Source organism: Dermacentor albipictus, chromosome 8 (genome assembly GCF_038994185.2).
Source record: "Dermacentor albipictus isolate Rhodes 1998 colony chromosome 8, USDA_Dalb.pri_finalv2, whole genome shotgun sequence".
In the NCBI taxonomy this organism is placed as follows: domain Eukaryota; kingdom Metazoa; phylum Arthropoda; class Arachnida; order Ixodida; family Ixodidae; genus Dermacentor; species Dermacentor albipictus.
In genome coordinates, this window is record NC_091828.1 from 13,277,213 (window position 1) to 13,294,930 (window position 17,718).

A 17,718-nucleotide genomic window follows, 5' to 3' on the forward strand; every position below is an offset into this window, starting at 1 on the left:
GTCCTCCTTGAGGCCTGCATTTCGGTTTGAAACCCTGCCCAGGAGCTTTAAAGTACTGTTGGCCTGACCTGTGAGACGGTTCAGGGCTGTAGCGTTACAGCTCCTTGCGTCAATGAGAAGACCCAGAATTTTTATTTGCTCTACTCTGGGTATGACCCGTCCTGTGTTGTCTGTGATTTTTATTGGCAGAGTTTCTAAAGGCACAAGGTTTCTAACACCTTGTCTCCCCTGTCTAAAAAGCAGCAGCTCAGATTTACTAGGTGATAGCCTGAGTCCGGTGCCCTTAAGGAAGGATTCTGTGGTGTCTACCGCTGCCTGTAGTGTCTGCTCTACTGCTGCGAGTGACCCCCTTGGGACCCACACTGTGATATCGTCAGCGTATATGACGTGCCCCAAGCTCGGAATTTTGGACAATTCCTCCGAGAGCCTGTGCATGGCAATGTTAAAGAGGAGTGGGGACAATACTGAACCTTGTGGTGTGCCGTTGTTGCCTAAATTGTATGGACCGCCTGTGACTATCCCGAGTTTGACCCGAGCTGTCCGATTAGCTAGAAAGGACCTCACATAATTGTAAAAATTGCTTCCCAGGTTCAAGGTTGAGATTTCATGTAGGATATGTTTATGTGCAACCGTATCAAATGCTTTGTTAAGATCCAGACCCAGGATGCCCTTTACGTCCCTGCTAGGGTCGTCAATAATAGCCCGTTTGATCATGAGCATGGCGTCCTGTGTGGATAATGCCTTCCGAAAGCCTATGAGATTGTGTCTGAAAAGCTCCTGGTTTTCTATGTGTTCTATTATCCTGTTATGAATAGCATGTTCGGCTACTTTGCCAATACAGGATGTAAGTGATATGGGCCTGAGGTTCTCCTTTGTTAGTGGTTTCCCGGGTTTCGGTATAAACGTCACCTTGGCCTCCCTCCATTCCGGTGGGACAGTGCCGGATCTCCAGTGACTATTAATTTTGACCGTGATTATGTCTATGGCATCATCATCCAGGTTTCGCAAAAGTTTATTTGTGATGCCATCCAGACCCGGGGCAGATCTCCCATTTAAATTAAAAAGTACATGCCTTACCTCAGCTGCAGTGAAGTCACTGTCCAAGTCCGGTTGCGATATTCCGGAGTAAGGTTCGCTTACTTCTTCTTCGTTTTCATATTCATCTTTAAGTGGCAGGTACATGTGTGCGAGGTCGTTTGCGACCTCTCTTGCTGTCCGCCCTATAGCTATCTGTTTATTGACGAGTCTGTTTATGGCGAGGTTTGTAGTACCTCTGGAGAGCTTGTCATTAAGTAGGCTCTTCAATAGATTCCATTTGCCTCCTCTGCGCAATCTGCCGTCTGTTTCTGAGCAAGTTTCGTCCCATTGTTGACGTGAAAGCTGAGCCGCGTATGTCTCGATATCACGATTAACTTGGGCAACCTTGGCTCTAAGTCTTCTATTGAGTCTGTGACTCTTCCATCTGGTTAGGAGAGAATTTTTCGCTTCCAGCATGTGAGCTAGCTTGGAGTCCATTTTTGGGACTTCGATTTCTGTTGAGACTGCTTTAGTAGCTTTCTTAATCGTTGCCTTTAGTTGATCTAAGAGCTCCTCATAAGATTCGTCATCTATGCTGGTTTCCTTACGCAACTTACGGAAGAGATCCCAGTCCACATACTCATATTTCCTTAGTGGTGGTGGTTGCGTCTGTAAGATGACTTCAATTATGTAATGATCACTTCCTAAATTCTCCTGCAGATTGTCCCATGAGCCTTCAATTCCCCGAAGGAATGTAAGATCGGGGGTTGTATCTCTGGTAGTAGAGGTACCAGTTCTCGTGGGGAAGTTAGCATCTGTAATAAGAGCAAATTTTAATTCACTTGCCGTGGTTGCTAAATTAGTACCCTTGACGCTCTGATGACCATAGCCCCATTCTTTGTTAGGAGCGTTGAAGTCCCCAGCCACTACAAGTGGGGCTGTATCTGCCTTACTGGAAATGCGGCCCAAGAGGGTCTTAAAATCCCTTTTCCTATCTTGCGGAGAGCTATAAACGTTAGCTATATACACGTTAGCTCCTTTTTTGTTCTTCAGAATGAGTTCAATCATTTGTGCTTCTAGACCAACCTTGTACTTGGGAAGCTCGTGAGTTTCATAGGAGGTACCCTTTCGAACCAAAGTCGCTATTCCCCGACCCCCTGGAATGGTCAAGGTTTCGGAGTTGTAACCCGGTAGAGAGATATCCTCCTTAGCTAGTGTTTCCTGTAAGAGAATAACGTGCGGCTTAACTTTGGCCGATCTAATAAGCTGCTGCAGGGGAGCCTTGCGCCTTCGGAAACTCGCACAATTCCACTGCCATATTTTAATGTTATTGTTGTCGTTTGAAGCCATTATGATACCACTGGTTGATTGCCCGAACCCCTAGAGTCCGCGCTCGGGCTGCCGTTTGTGCCTCCGTGGACTGCCGATGCAGCCGCTGCGCTTGCCCCAGGATTCTTATAGTGTGCACTCTGGGAATCGACTGGCCGGCACTCGTGTGTAATTTGATCGGTATTTGATCGATCGGCGTCAAATTTCTCATGCCTTGTTTCGAGGGCCTGTACCGCAACAGTACAGCAACATCATCATCAGCAACCGTGCCTCATAAACCCTAGTTTTTCGTGCAATAAAGGAATCTTGCACAAGCTGCTGCTGCGTCCACATCGGTTAATATAGATTTGCTGAAGCGCGTTTCGAGAAGCAAGCTTCTTCAAGGTTTTTGTGCGCAGATAAACTCCAGCTTTTTTATTTTGTAGGTTTTAAATCTCAATCTATAGATCAGTTTATGTCCGGGAAACATGAAAAAAAGAACGTGACTGATGTCTTGCGCACTGGTATGGCGCTGCCCTAAACGTGCGTTCGGTGAACAAGGTCGGGTGCATTGTGTCTGGCGTCGATGAAGCGGCAGGGCATTCTTTACGTCCTCGGGCAGCCGCATGCATTTTCGCCGTCATTTGACAGGAGCTGTCCTTGTTCACCAACACACGCTTGAGAGCAGCACGCTACCACTTCGCAAGCGCTCGGTCAGGTCGCTATTTTCATATCTCATGGGCTTTCTTTGCAACTCGGAAAAACGACTACGTGAGACGTATTCTAAAGTAAACAACTCGATTTGTGCTTCCTAAAGGTGCTCGACAAATCTGCGTATCATACATGGGGTCCTCAGACAATAAGTAAAAACTTGGGCAATTAACCTAATCAATTACTGAGTTATGGGGAAAACAAAAAAAATATCTGTGTTACTATATAGGTCATTGCAAATAGAATGCGTTCGGTAGAATTGGCTTCCGATGCGCCTTTCATTTAAAATTCTTGGCTCAAGTTATGTGTGACACCCTGTATAAGGTTCTTCTGGAGCATTTTACGGGGGGCAGAGGGGCAAGTGCCTCAAGAAATGGCTCCAGAGGCACAACAACTTGTCTAGTGAGTGGCAATAGAGGGACTCTTGCTCTAGGTGCAAATGTACCCCGAATTTCAAGGACACAAGAATTTCGGCAAGCAGCAAAGGCAGGCTCAGAAGAATAATTCAAGAAGCATACAGTATGCTTTCGGGGAAATACAGCACACGCTTAAGTTCACCGTGTACCGCGCTGATAGACAGGCCATTCACTTTCCTGGGCAACCTGAGTAGAATCCCGGAGCGTGTGTACGACTAAGAAATAGGCTTAATCATCATCATCGTGATTTTTAATTTCACCACTGTATATACAAGGTGAAAAAGGGAGAGCCGGATAAATCAGTTCCCTACAAATGATACTAATAAATGAGTCGCACGTGTCAAGTTGAGCTTGTGCATTACTCTTTGAGCATGGCGTTGTGGCTCATAATGCACGCCTCTGTTTGTTTTAAGAAACAGTTGATAGATGCGCTTCGTCGGTGCTGTTTTTGCCCCTGTGTATGTTTCAACTTTGCAGCGCTGCTTTATATGTATATGTTTTATCTCTCTATTTTTCAGCTTCAAGTGTGCTGCTGACAATCCAATCACGCTCCCGCAATGTATACTTAGCGCAGTGGCCCGTCTGTCCAAAACAAAACTTATTACACGTGAAGGCAATTTCATATATCACATTTTCAATGAACTCAACATACATTTTATGTGCCTTTTGTCGCGCTTTTTTTGGCCATCATCATTTTCGGCATTAGATGACTTAGTAATCTGTTAAATATTTCTCGGGTGGTATTTCTTAGGTAGCAAGTACTGCTGGGGGAATGCGGCAAATACCGACTTCGCCCATGGACGGCTCGGCAGCACATGATCTGTGCTCAAGCTCGGGGTGATTCGAACACATCGGTAAACCTGGAACGCTGAAGCGCAAATGCTGTAAAGGCACAAGTTTCGTTGTCCACCAGCGCAGAGGATCACTATCTGGATGTCATTGCAAGGGCGATGACTCGTGATCTTTTCCAAGGCCAGTAAGATACCAAAGGACGCCTTTCACACAACTTGCATTCGAACACCAAAGATAGTGACGCGGGTGTTTTCGCTGTTGCCATCAAAGTTACTGAGCATCAGTGCGAACGAGCACAGTTGTCTCGCCTTCATGCTACTTTTCCTCCAACAGCGAGCCGTATTGAGTGTCCGAGATTAACAGCGCTGTCAGAATGACACAAAAATTTAAGGACGGTGAATGGGCATCTTCGAGCTGCTGGTGGATATCTACGCCATCTACTGCAACAATCACTGCAATGCCGTCAGTAAAATTTGCACTGCGCAGTTACTTCCCGGAGACCGCTAGTCAGTTCTTTGGCATTTTTTGAAGGGGGGGGGGGGGGGGCGCTTTTGCTGTGGCTTGCCATTTTCGTGAGAGGTAATTATGGAAGCAGGTTCGTCGAGCGTGGTGCGACTGCAGCGGCACTAAAGTCCTTCAGCGATGCGCACGACAGTTATCGAAGAAATGACGTTGGAGGCCGTAAAGGTGTTTCGTAGGTCACTTCGCATATTGTTTTGTCGCCAACGCAAATCACGCGTAGGAGGCGTGCGCAAGAGGCGAACCGGATTGGGTGCCGCTTGTCAACCTGGTTGCCGCACAGGAGCGATGACCGATGATTCCTTGCGGGATGTTACGGAATGTTCTTTGGACGCTCTGTCACTCCCATTGGGTCGAGAGGATGCATGAACGACCAAGAAATCTACACACATACTTGTTTTGTTGCGGTGGTTGTCTCCACACCCTGCGCAGGAGGGTGCGAAGGAAGTTTTGTAATTTGCGACCGCAAAGCGCTGCGCCCAAATTACGTTCTTTTGTACTACTTAGGGCTTCTTGTGCAAACCCAGCGGTTCGCACAAACCGCCGGGTATACAAAAGAACCCAATGCGAGCACTAAACATTGCGAACGGCCCACAATTGAGTTTGTGTCCCCCAACTCTTAAGCGCTGCTTGCGTACTTTAACCTGAAACTCTCTGTAGACGCAGGAGAGCTAGGCAGACTATTTAAAAAAAATACTGGCTCTCCCGTAATCCTCAGTAGATGTAAGCATGATCAGGCTACAGGCAAAGCAGATTGGTCGCAGTGATCACCACGATCAGCCATCCATGGCGCACCGGACGCTGCCGGCCTGGTCACACAGTGGGGCGCCATCGCTCGAAGGAGACTGCGCGAATGCCGCGCCACGGAACTCACGGACTACTGGCTTTAAGAAGAGCACAGGCAATCCTGTCTCAACGCCAAAAAATTACAATCAAGTGTATGGTGCACTGTATCTGCCTTTTGAACGTAGCGATTGCAAATGACAAATAAGGCTTCAGCGTACTAAACGTTACAGTTTGAGTGATATTGTGAACAAACATTAGGGAGGATCTGTAAGCAGTATGTTTTGCAACCTGTTTGGCCAGTACGAGCGTACGTAATGGTGTCCTGTACCAAGGGTTCCGGGTGAGAGATTGCATTTTCTTAAATTTGGACAGGTTGCCCGGATGATGTCGTTTTGCTCTCGCAACGATCCTCGGACGCTCTCACTACGTTCTCACCCCATTTTTCGTCCCCTTCTCGGCTTTGATTTCCAGCATAACGGCCCTGGATTTCGGCTAACGGTCCCTTGATGGTTGCTGACAACGGGAGCTAAAAGCATTTCATGCTTAAAGCGTGCGCTCGGGATGAGATGGGAGGCGGTTGCAACGGCGTAGCCCGGCCATTTGTTTTGCGGCTGAAATAAACGCGCTCCTCCGCTAGACGCCTGCTCTTCCTTAACATTGCGAGCATACGCTTGAGTCATCAAGAGGCGCCGTCTCGGACCACCGCCACATCCCTATATGACAGTAGAAGGCCTGCGCGCAACAGTCAGTGACGTCCGCCAGAGCCACCTTCGGCAACCAGGACACTCATAAAGCTCTGAAACCCGTGCCTACTTAAGGCCGATTGTGATGAGGAAACATCGGCATGGCGACGAGGAACAAAGGCACTCGGAAGGATGCCCTTGGGGTACTTTACACCTACCTCTTGTTTATAAGCTATACAACTTCGCACACCGTTGTAATCATCATGCCATCTTTTCAATACTCTTAGTACTCAATGTTTGCACACCACGGCTTATGCCTCCACAAATCGCTTTTCAACGCTGTTAATGAGCTGTGGAAGGCGCTACCAGAGGCCACAAGGTTAACGCGAGTGACTGGGTAAAGCTCAAGCACATACTGTCATGCTAATTTAACCCGCAATCTACAATTAGTATTTTTCATCGTGCACAGCACTCTGTCAAACCGTGGTTTAGACCAGTTTAAATGAAATGTGTTAAACGCATGTGTGCATGCATAACCTCTCGTATTAAAGCTATCATCCCTACTCAACACACGCCGCGTTTGGCACAACACTGCTGAAGCCGCACCAAGTGATCACTGGCAGGCGCCCTCTCAGAAGCTGCTACATCGCCCCATATACGAGGCGCAAGCCATGGCAAGCCGTGGCAAGGCACGTATTCGAACGAGAAGTCGAACGTGAACGTTCTCCCAATCAGACTTGTTCCAGCGCACTGGAAAAGAAAAAGGATATGCCCACCTTTTCTTTCATGAAGCCGAACGTGTAGGCCGTGACATTTGCGGCAGCAAAGGCGTCCAGCGATGACACGATGACGAACCACACAATGTCGATGATAAGTAAATATTTCAAGCCCTGTGAAAGCAAGAGCTGGTATTTACGAGACAACAAGCCCACAGAACACACACTGGACTATTACCCGCCTACAAGACCTCTTGGCAAAATCACTAAGACGTCTTGAAAATTATTATAAACGTTTAGAAGAGAGCTTAAAGACGCAGTGGCATGGTATTAAGGACTTCTTGAAGACATCTTACCAAAAGTTTGTCGGATAGTGCAAAACGTTTTGTAGCCATCATAAAGACCGTCTAATGCGCCGCCAAATAAGGCATCTAAGAAGTTTTGCAAGACTTCTTGTAGCAATTTTAAAAACGGCATTAAGACATTTTGCGAGACACCTCGTAGTCGTTTTGAAAACGTCTGTAAGAAATTTTGCGAAACGATTTGTAGCCGTCCTAAAACTTTTTTCCCAAGAGTTTTGAAGAGCAAGGTACGGTTACTTCTAATCAATATTTGTAACGTAGCCCTATATTTAGTAAAGCAGTTCACTGAGATTTATAAATTTGTTGATTGACAGGAAATTGAGACCCCAAGGTAACGTGCGTACAAACCATTCAAAGATCTCTAAAACGTGGCGGAAATTCTAGTTAGGAATGTTTAACATTCATTGCAGGGGCAGCTGCACCTTAAAACTGTATCGAAAAGCACCACTTGTTCATAGGACTAGAGCGTAGTTACAGAATGACAGCAAGGCCTACTAAACCTGTCGATTGACACTGGGAACACTCTTGCCATGGGAAACACTACCACAAAGATAACATTTTGAGTAGGCACTAGGCGCTGGAATTCAGTCATACCATTGCAATTGAGAATGTCTCCATCCAGATCAACTGTCCAAGGAAAAGTTGCTGAGCTTCAGTCAGACCATCGAATATGCGATGGTGTTGGAAGACCCAAAATAATTTTCCTTACCTTGTCATCACTGTTCGAGACTTGCGGATGGAGTATCAAGGACTCCAGCAACACTATCGCGGAAGTTTTCTTTACATCATTGTTTGGCACACACATGAATTTAGCAACACAATACAGCTTTCCACTATAACTTTATTTATAAAAGAATTGAGTGTCTCCTGGTATTTCATAAATGGACAAGTCAATGTGAATGATCCTAATCCTCGTAATATTGAAAAACGTTTGGCTGTGCTGACAGCACCAATGTGTATAGTTCATTTCTTACAACCCACCATGGCACCACTGAAGTGTTGGCAAGGCCACAAAAGTAATAACACATGTTGAAGCCATGCTTAACATAAAGAATATTTAATCACACAAACGAAGCGCTAAAGTAGACAAACGTTTCAAATAACTTTAATAAACCAAATCAATAACGCCACTACATAGGCAAAATGTTTCTAAAGTACCTAGAGACTTGCATTGTGACTGTTATCACACATTGGTCACTTCATCATTCAGGGAGCTGCTGCCGAGGCTGATGCACCTGCAGGCAATGTAGTTTGTTCCTAATGTTGCTTCAGCTCAGATTTGTCACCTGTAATTGAAAAGTAAGACGAGATATTGGGAAATGCATGTTACAGTGAAACTTTGTTATAACAAAAGGGAACATAACGTTTATTGGATGTAACAAAGTGAAATTCCTTTGAAATCTCTGTAGATATCCACGTTTTAAAATCTTGTTTCAACGAAATAAAATTATCGTGCCAATAAATTTGTCCAACTGGATTTGTCCCCTAAATACAAACTTTATTTGTCTTCGAAACGAGAAATGCCCGACCTTTGCAGGCTGAATCGATTCCACGATGTTCGACACAGATTCATTGCGAATACTCTTAGGTATTTTCGTTGAATGCGCCGTCGAAAACTTCCTTCTCACTAAGGCGCGTAGCTGCGCATTATCAGAGGCTCATTATCACCACCGCCATTTCTCTCACTACGGTGCAGCACAGGCTAGTGTAGCTAGGCGTGGCCTCAGCGAATGTACCGGCGCAAGCTCGCAGATGACGCCTCCCTGTGTGGCACGTCCTGTTTGAACGCGATTAACTTTGGTGGCGTTGCAGCGTGCAACCTATTCAACCGCGTTGCCATTTCGCGGTGCTAAAGAAGAGCCAACTGAAACCGGAAACGAAGGACAACCACATTAAAACAGAAGGCGGCTACCGTAAACAGAATCGTGTCAGAGGCTAAGAAGAAGTGACGAGGACATCAAAATTTCTTTTGCTGTTTTCTGTTCAGCGCACGCGGCCATGTAGAGGTTCTAGGGGCCGCAAAGCCATCTTCTGTGCAAGTTCAAACTTCTGCACTTTCTTACGCATGCTTTGCCGTGAATGGCAGTAAGGAATATAATGAATTTCGGATCCCCTTCAATGTCGTTATAAAGAGATTTGATAGCATATGACTGATAAGAGTTCCCACTCATTTGTACGCAAGCTTTGTTTGCGAACAGTAAGCGTTATAAATTCGTCCAAGGCATCTTGCGTATGGATACGGAATAATACCATCACTGCTATTCATCCTTTCTTCTAGTTTGATAGGAAGCACCCTGGATACGGACGTGAAATCCAGATTCGTGGTGGTAACTAGAGCTTTATCCAAGAAGGCCAATATCATTGTTAGAGGCTGACACGTCCTCCACAAGAACGTCGCAAGAGGAATTTTTCGTTTTTACATCATACACATGCTGCTTCAAGCACTTTTCAAAAAGGCATTTTTGGTTCAGGTAAATGCAGTCACAGTTAGCGCACGGCATACACATGGATTGAACGTCCTGTTGTGTGTGTTTATGTTCTCTGCGCCTTTAAATTCATGAGTGCGTCCTGTATGTGCGGCATATATTTTTCTGTCTTCATTATATTTTTTGTACTGCATTAACGGGCTGCGATGACGTATTTACCCCCTCCTTGCATCTTCGCCTCGGCGGTAAGCTCAATCTACTTAGTGGTAGATAAAGATTACCGGTAACAGCACCTTCAATGAAATTGAGACTACATGTGGCCATTTAATATCACCGCTTCAAACCGTTACGTTATTAAGCTCCTTTCTACGTGCACTGGTGGCAATGGTCAAGAGTTTAGTGGCTGATGTACCAGTGAACCATAATTTTTAACTGTTATCGGCCGGCCGATATCCCTGCGCCTCAAACTGGTTTCACAGTACCGGCGCGCACCATTGCTACTGTTCTCGATGAAAATAACCGACACACACAGCCACTCAAGAACAAATTACAACAATTCGCGGCCACACTGAGTAAACCAGTGCACCCGCAAAAAGAAAATACTGCATGTCCGGAGCGGTAAAGGGAGTCCCACAAAGGCACAAGGAAACTCACGGCAATACAGTCACGTCGAATTCTAACAGACAATAGAACAATTTCACTTTCATACTAAAGTCCTGCAGCTAGTAAAATGGCCGAGCCACAAGTCCGCTGCGTTATGAGCACACACAAATAAATGCAACACAGCAAAGCAGCTGATAACAAGCGAGGGAGTAAGGTTTAGTTTGCTGACTGCGTCAAGACAGAGCTGCCGCTGCCGATCGCGTGAACTGCGCGTCGTCGAATGAGGATGATGTCTCCCACCAAGCTCACGTCACCAGTACTAAGTAAAAATGCGTGGCGCACCGCAAACGCATATTGAATCGAGCACGTACTACAAGGCCCGGCAGAACTGCATCCTAAACTACGCACAACCTGTTATGGCTCACAGAGCTTTTTGGCGGAGCGGCCATTTGCGCGACATGGAGGTTCCTTCCTCCATAATGCGCAACCACATAATGGCACGTGGTACGGGATTAGCTTAGCTCAGTGACTCTTCAGCTTATTCAGCATGATGAATGGCAGATGTCGCGACGCTCTTAGTATTAGGTGGCAGTGGCCGCCACGTGGCGCCGACCACAACTATTTTCGCCGTGGCCTCAGAAATTGCGCGGCAATGCTTATCCTAGAAGGTTTAACGGAATGGCCGCCGAATACTGCAAGTTGCACCTCCCAAATGATCCCTACAATTCACCCATGGCCGTGAGTCTCGAGAAGCTGCGGAACACCTGACAAAGGCCGCGATGAGACCTGTAACGCAGCAGAGGGTGCTAAGGATCTGTGGGTCCGTACAGGTCGCCAATGGAAACTGACCGTGTCAAGATATATTAGCCGAACTCTGTCGACTGAGGCTTGCTTAGCAGGTCTCTTTGAGGAATTACGAGGCATTGTTGGGGATATCATCGGGGTTGTGAGATTGGAATAAATGGTGAGGCTTATACATTGCTGAATTACGGACACGTCTTCTTCTATGGAGGTCTCCCAGATAAGAAGCGATGCGGGCTAGGATTCCTAATCCATAAGGGAACAGAGGGCAACATTGACGAATTCTACAGCAGCTATGAGAGGGTAGCTGTAGTCGTAATCAAACTTAATAAGAGGAACAGAATAAAGGTAGTACAGGCCTACGGATCAGTTTTATGGAGATGTTGAATTAGCAATGAGAAAAGTGCATCCTCCATATTCTGTGATCAAAGGCGACTGCAATTAAATATTGCGGGAAATGCCGGCTGGTGAACAAGCAATTGGCAACTAAGGCTTGGATTCTAGGGACACGTGATGAGAGATGTTCGTAGAATTTGCGGAAATGAATGAGGTGCGAATAATGAACACCTTCTTCAGGAAGCGTCGGAAAAAAAGTGGACCTGCAAAAGCCCTAATGGTGAAGCACGAAATGAAATCGATTTCAAAATTTCTGCCGATCCGAGCATAGTACACAACGTTGAAGTGTTCGGTAGAGTGCAGGTTAGTGAGGTCGACGATTTACCTCAATTTGAAGAGAAAAAGAGCAAAATTTGTCAGGGAGGAACAGGACAGCCTAGACGCAGTAAATGTAAAACCAGACCAGTTCAGGCTGGTACTTGCAAACAAATATGCAGCCCTAGGACAGAGAGATCAAAATGGCATAGAGTTAATCAAGCAAACCCTAAATAGGCTGCCTTCAGAAGCACCAATTGAAGTGGGAGCCAAGGCTCCAAGGCAAATAGTAGGCAAGCTTTCGGAAGTAACAAAGAACCTAATAAAGAAACGACAAGTAGTGGGAGTGGCCAACTCAAGAAATAAGATAGAATTCGCGGAACTGTCAAACTGATCAAAAAGGCAAAAATAAATGATATTGGAAACTATAACGTGAGAAAGACTGAAGACACCTTAAAAAAAGGTCGCAGCCTAAAATAAGTGACAAAGAAACTTGGAATAGGACTAAGATGTATTCACTGAAAGATAAGCAAGGTAATATCAACAATCTCGAAGATGTAGTAAAAGCAGCGGAAGAATTCTATACTGATTCAGATGAGTCAGGGTAGCTCAATTAAAAACAGTAATGAGCAGGACTCCTCCAATAAGCGAAGAGGTCAGAAGCGCCTTGCAAGGCATGAACCCACGAAGAACGGTACGAGAAGATGAGATAACAGTCGACTTAATCAGATGGAGAAGACATAATGGTTGGAAAACTGGCGGCTCTTTATACGAAGTGTCTACCGACCGCAAGGGTGCCAAAGAACTGGAAGAAAGCTTACTCCCAGTATTATATAACATATTTACCAACACAATCTCACATAGAATAAGGCCAACGCTGGAATTTAGTCAACCAAGCGAACAAGCTGGCTTCAGGAAGGGACACTCTACAATGGACCACATCCATATGAATAATCATATTATTGAGAAATCCGCAGAGTGGAACAAGCGCCTCTATAAAGCTTTCACAAAATAAGAAAAATCATTTGATTTATTAGAGATACCAGCTGTCATAGAGGCATTATTAATCATCATAGTTATCAGCCTGGTTACGCCCACTGCAGGACAAAGGCCTCTCCCATACTTCTACAACAACCCCGGTCTGTACTAATTGTGGCCATGTAGTCCCTGCAAACTTCTTAATCTCATACGCCCATCTAACTTTCTACCGCCCCCTGCTACTCGTTCCTATCCTTGGAATCCAGTCCCTAACCCTTAATGACCATCGGTTACCTTCCCTCCTCATTACATGTCCTGCCCATGCCCATTTCTTTTTCTTGATTTCAACTAAGATGTCATTACCTCGCGTTTGTTCCCTGACCCAATCTGCTCTTTTCTTATCCCTTAACGTTACACCTATCATTCTTCTTTCCATAGCTCGTTGCGTCGTCCTCAATTTGAGTAGAACTCTTTCGTAAGCCTCCAGGTTTCGGCCCCGTAGGTGAGTGCTGGTAAGACACAGCTGTTATATACTTTTCTCTTAAGGGATAATGGCAACCTGCTGTTCATGATCTGAGAATGCCTGCCAAACGCACCCCAGCCCATTCTTGTTCTCCTAATTATTTCCGTCTCATGATCCGGATCCGCCGTCACTACCTGCCCCAAGTAGGTGTATTCCCTTACGACTTCCAGTGCCTCGCTGCCTATTGTAAATTGCTGTTGTCTTCCGAGACAGTTAAACATTACTTTAGTTTTCTGCAGATTAATTTTCAGACCCACCCTTCTGCTTTGCCTCTCCAGGTCAGTGAGCATGCATTGCAATTGGTCCCCTCAGTAACTAAGCAAGGCAAGATCATCAGCGAATCGCAAGTTACTAATGTATTCTCCATTGCCTTTTATCCCCAATTCTTCCCAATCCAGGTCTCTGCATACCTCGTGTAAACACGCTGTGAAATGCATTGAAGAGATCGTATCTCCCTGCCTGGCACCTTTCTTTATTGTGATTTTGTTCTTTTCTGTATAGAGGACTACGGTGGCTGTAGAGCCGCTATAGATATGTTTCAGTATTTTTACATACGGCTCGTCTACACCCTGATTCCGTAATGCCTCCATGACTGCTGAGGTTTCGACAGAATAAAACGCTTTCTCGTAATCAATGAAAGCTACATATAAATGTTGGTTATATTCCGCACATTTCTCTATCACCTGATTGATAGTGTGAATATGCTCTATTGTGGAGTAGCCTTTACGGAATCCTGCCTGGTTCTTTGCTTGTAGAAGTCTCAGGTGTTCCTCATTCTATTTGCCATTACCTTAGGAAATAGTTTGTAGGCGACTGACAATAAGCACGGTGGTGGCAGCGGTGGCGTAGAGGTAGAACACCCGCCTCGCGTGCAAGAGGTCCGTGGTTCGAATCCCGGTGCCGGCGATTTTCAACCAGATTTTAAAAATCCGCGCGTTGATAAAATTGCATAAACAGGCCTGGAGTGTGGCCTGATCCCGGCGACAAGAACCGGTAACCCACTCCCTCACCAGAGCAGGATTGGCCACCTTGGTGAAGTACTTGGCCACAACCTCCTATATGAACACAACAATCAAACCCCGGCCCTCAGTCCCCAGCAGCTGCGAAGCAACTAACCACAGCGGTGGTCAGACCTGCGACGCAGCAGAAGGTGTTAAGAGTCCCTGGCTCCGGACAGACCGCCATTGCAATATGAACCTGGCAACGTTTAACGCTAGAACCTTATCCAGTGAGGCAAGTCTAGCAGTGCTATTGGAGGAATTAGAGGGCAGTAAATGGGATATAATAGGGCTCAGTGAAGTTAGGAGGACAAAAGAAGCATATACAGTGCTAAAAAGTGAGCACGTCCTGTGCTACCGAGGCTTAGCGGAGAGACGAGAACTAGGAGTCGGATTCCTGATTAATAAGTATATAGCTGGTAACATACAGGAATTCTAAAGCATTAACGTGAGGGTGGCAGGTCTTGTTGTAAAACTTAATAAGAGGTACAAAATGAAGGTTGTGCAGGTCTACGCCCCTACATCCAGTGATGATGACCAGGCAGTCAAAAGCTTCTATGAAGACGTGGAGTCGGCGATGGGTAGAGTGAAAACAAAATACACTATAATAATGGGCCACTTTAATGCCAAGGTAGGCAAGAAGCAAGCTGGAGACAAGGCAGTGGGGCATAATGGCATAGGCACTAGGAATAGCAGGGGAGAGTTATTAGTAGAGTTTCCGGAAAAGAATAACATGCGGATAATGAATACCTTCTTCCGCAAGCGGAATAGCCGAAAGTGGACGTGGAGGAGCCCGAACGGCGAGACTAGAAATGAAATAGACCTCATACTCTGCGCTGAGCCTGACATCATACAAGATGTGGACGTGCTCAGCAAGGTGCGCCGCAGTGATCATAGGATGGTAAGAACTCGGATGACTCTAGACATGAGGAGGGAACTGAAGAAACTGGTGCATAAGAAGCCGATCAAAGAGCTAGCGGTAAGAGGGAAAATAGCGGAATTCCAGATCAAGCTACAGAACAGGTATTCGGCTTTAACTCACGAAGAAGACCTTAGTGTTGAAGCAATGAACGACATTCTTGCGGGCATCATTAAGGAGTGTACAATGGAAGTCGGTGGTAACTCCGTTAGGCAGGATACCAGTGAACTATCGCCGGAGATGAAAGATCTGATCAAGAAACGCCAATGTATGAAAGCCTCTAACCCTACAACTAGAATAGAACTGGCAGAACTTTCGAAGTTAATCAACAAGCATAAGACAGCTGACATAAGGAAGTATAATATGGATAGAATTGAACATGCTCTCAGGCACGGAGGAAGCCTAAAAGCAGTGAAGAAACTAGGAACTGGCAAGAATCAGATGTATGCGTTAAGAGGCAATGCCGGCAATATCATTACTAATATGGATGAGATACTTCAAGTGGCTGAGGAGTTCTATAAAGATTTGTACAGTACCAGTGGCACCCACGACGACAATGTAAGAGAAAATGGTCTAGAGGAATTCGAAATCCCCACAGGTAACGCCGGAAGTAGTAAAGAAAGCCTTGGGATATATGCAAAGGGCGAAGGCAGCTGGGGAGGACCAGGTAACAGCAGATTTGTCGAACTATGCTGCGCAGATTGTTCTAGAGAAACTGGCCACCCTGTATACGCAATGTCTCATGACCACGAGCGTACCTGAATCTTGGAAGAACGCTAACATAATCCTAATCCATAAGAAAGGGGACACCAAAGTCTTGAAAAATTAGAGACAGATCAGCTTACTGTCTGTTGCCTACAAAGTATTTACTAAGGTAATCGCAAATAGAATCAGGAACACCTTAGACTTCTGTCAAGCAAAGGACCATGCAGGATTCCGTAAAGAGTACTCAACAATAGACCATATTCACACTATCAATCAGGTGATAGAGAAATGTGCGGGATATAAACAACCCTTACATATAGCTTTCATTGATGACGAGAAAGCGTTTGGTTCTGTCGAAACCTCAGCAGTCATGGAGGCATTACGGAATCAGGGTGTAGAGCTGTATGTAAAAATACTGAAAGATATCTATAGCGGGTCCACAGCCACCGTAGTCTTCCTTAAAGGAAGCAACAAATTCCCAATAAAGAAAGGCGTCCGGCAGGGAGATACGATCTCTCCAATGCTATTCACAGCGTGTTTAAAGGAGGTATTCAGAGACCTGGATTGCGAAGAATTGAGGATAAAAGTTAATGGAGAATACCTTAGTAACTTGCGATTCACTGATGATATTGCCTTGCTTAGTAACTCAGGGGACCAACTGCAATGCATGCTCACTGACCTGGAGAGGCAAAGCAGAAGGGTGGGTCTGAAAAGTAATCTGCAGGAAACTAAAGTAATGTTTAACAGGCTCGGAAGAGAACAGCAGTTTACAATAGGTAGCGAGGCACTGGAAGTGGTACGGGAATGCATCTACTTAGGGCAGGTAGTGACCGCGGATCCGGATCATGAGACGCAAATAGTCAGAATAAGAATGGGCTGGTGTGCACTTGGCAGACATTCTCAAATCATGAACAGCAGGTTGCCATTATCGCTCAAGAGAAAAGTGTATAATAGCTGTGTCTTACCAGTACTCACCTACGGGGCACAAACCTGCAGGCTTACGAAAAGGGTTCTACTCAAATTGAGGATGACGCAACGGGCTATGGAAAGAAGAATGATGGGTGTAACGTTAAGGGATAAGAAAAGAGCAGATTGGGTGAGGGAACAAACGCGAGGTAATGACATCTCAGTTGAAATCAAGAAAACGAAATGGGCATGGGCAGGACATGTAATGAGGAGGGAAGATACCGATGGTCATTAAGGGTAACGGACTGGATTCCAAGGGAAGGGAACCGTAGCAGGGGGCGACCGAAAGTTGGGTGGGCGGATGAGATTAAGAAGTTTGCAGGGACAACATGGCCACAATTAGTACATGACTGGGGTTGTTGGAGAAGTATGGGAGAGGACTCTGCTTTGCAGTGGGCGTAACCAGGCTGATGATGATGATGACAGTAAGGTGATCGGCCTATAATTTTTCAAGTCTTTGGCGTCCCCTTTTTTATGGATTAGGATTATGTTAGCGTTCTTCCAAGGTTCCGTTACGCGCGAGTTCATCAGGCATTGCGTATACAGTGTGGGTTGTTCTTCCAGAACAATCTGCCCACCATCCTTCAACAAATCTGCTGTTACCTGATCCTCTCCAGCTGCCTTCTCCGTTTGCATAGCTCCCGAGGCTTTCTCTACTTCTTCCGGCGTTACCTGTGGGATTTCGAATTCCTCTAGACTATTATTTCTTCCGTTATTATCGTGGGTGCCACTGGTACTGTATAAATCTCTCTTGAACTCCTCAGCCACTTGAACTATCTCATCCATATTAGTAATGATATTGCCGTCTTTGTTTCTTAACGCATGCATCTAATTCTTG

The 17,718-nt window shown here is 45.7% G+C and overlaps 1 protein-coding gene across 8 annotated transcripts in view; it reads right to left on the bottom strand.

Annotated features, from left to right (window-relative positions):
- The window catches only part of LOC139048367 (uncharacterized), a 223,067-nt gene that overhangs the window by 61,054 nt on the left and 144,295 nt on the right, over window positions 1–17,718 (bottom strand). For 4 of the 8 annotated variants that reach the window (XR_011507643.1, XR_011507641.1, XR_011507642.1 and 1 more), the window contains exons 4-5: window positions 8,469–8,596; window positions 7,009–7,122 (exon numbers count right to left, since the gene is read on the bottom strand). Coding sequence is in view for 2 of the 8 variants with exons in the window: in XM_070522752.1 (XP_070378853.1) it covers window positions 7,009–7,122 (114 nt within the window). In the remaining 6 variants the exon portion in view is untranslated. The remainder of the gene's footprint in view (window positions 1–7,008; window positions 7,123–8,468; window positions 8,597–17,718) is intronic. The other 4 variants (XR_011507639.1, XR_011507638.1, XM_070522752.1 and 1 more) reach the window with 1 other exon arrangement.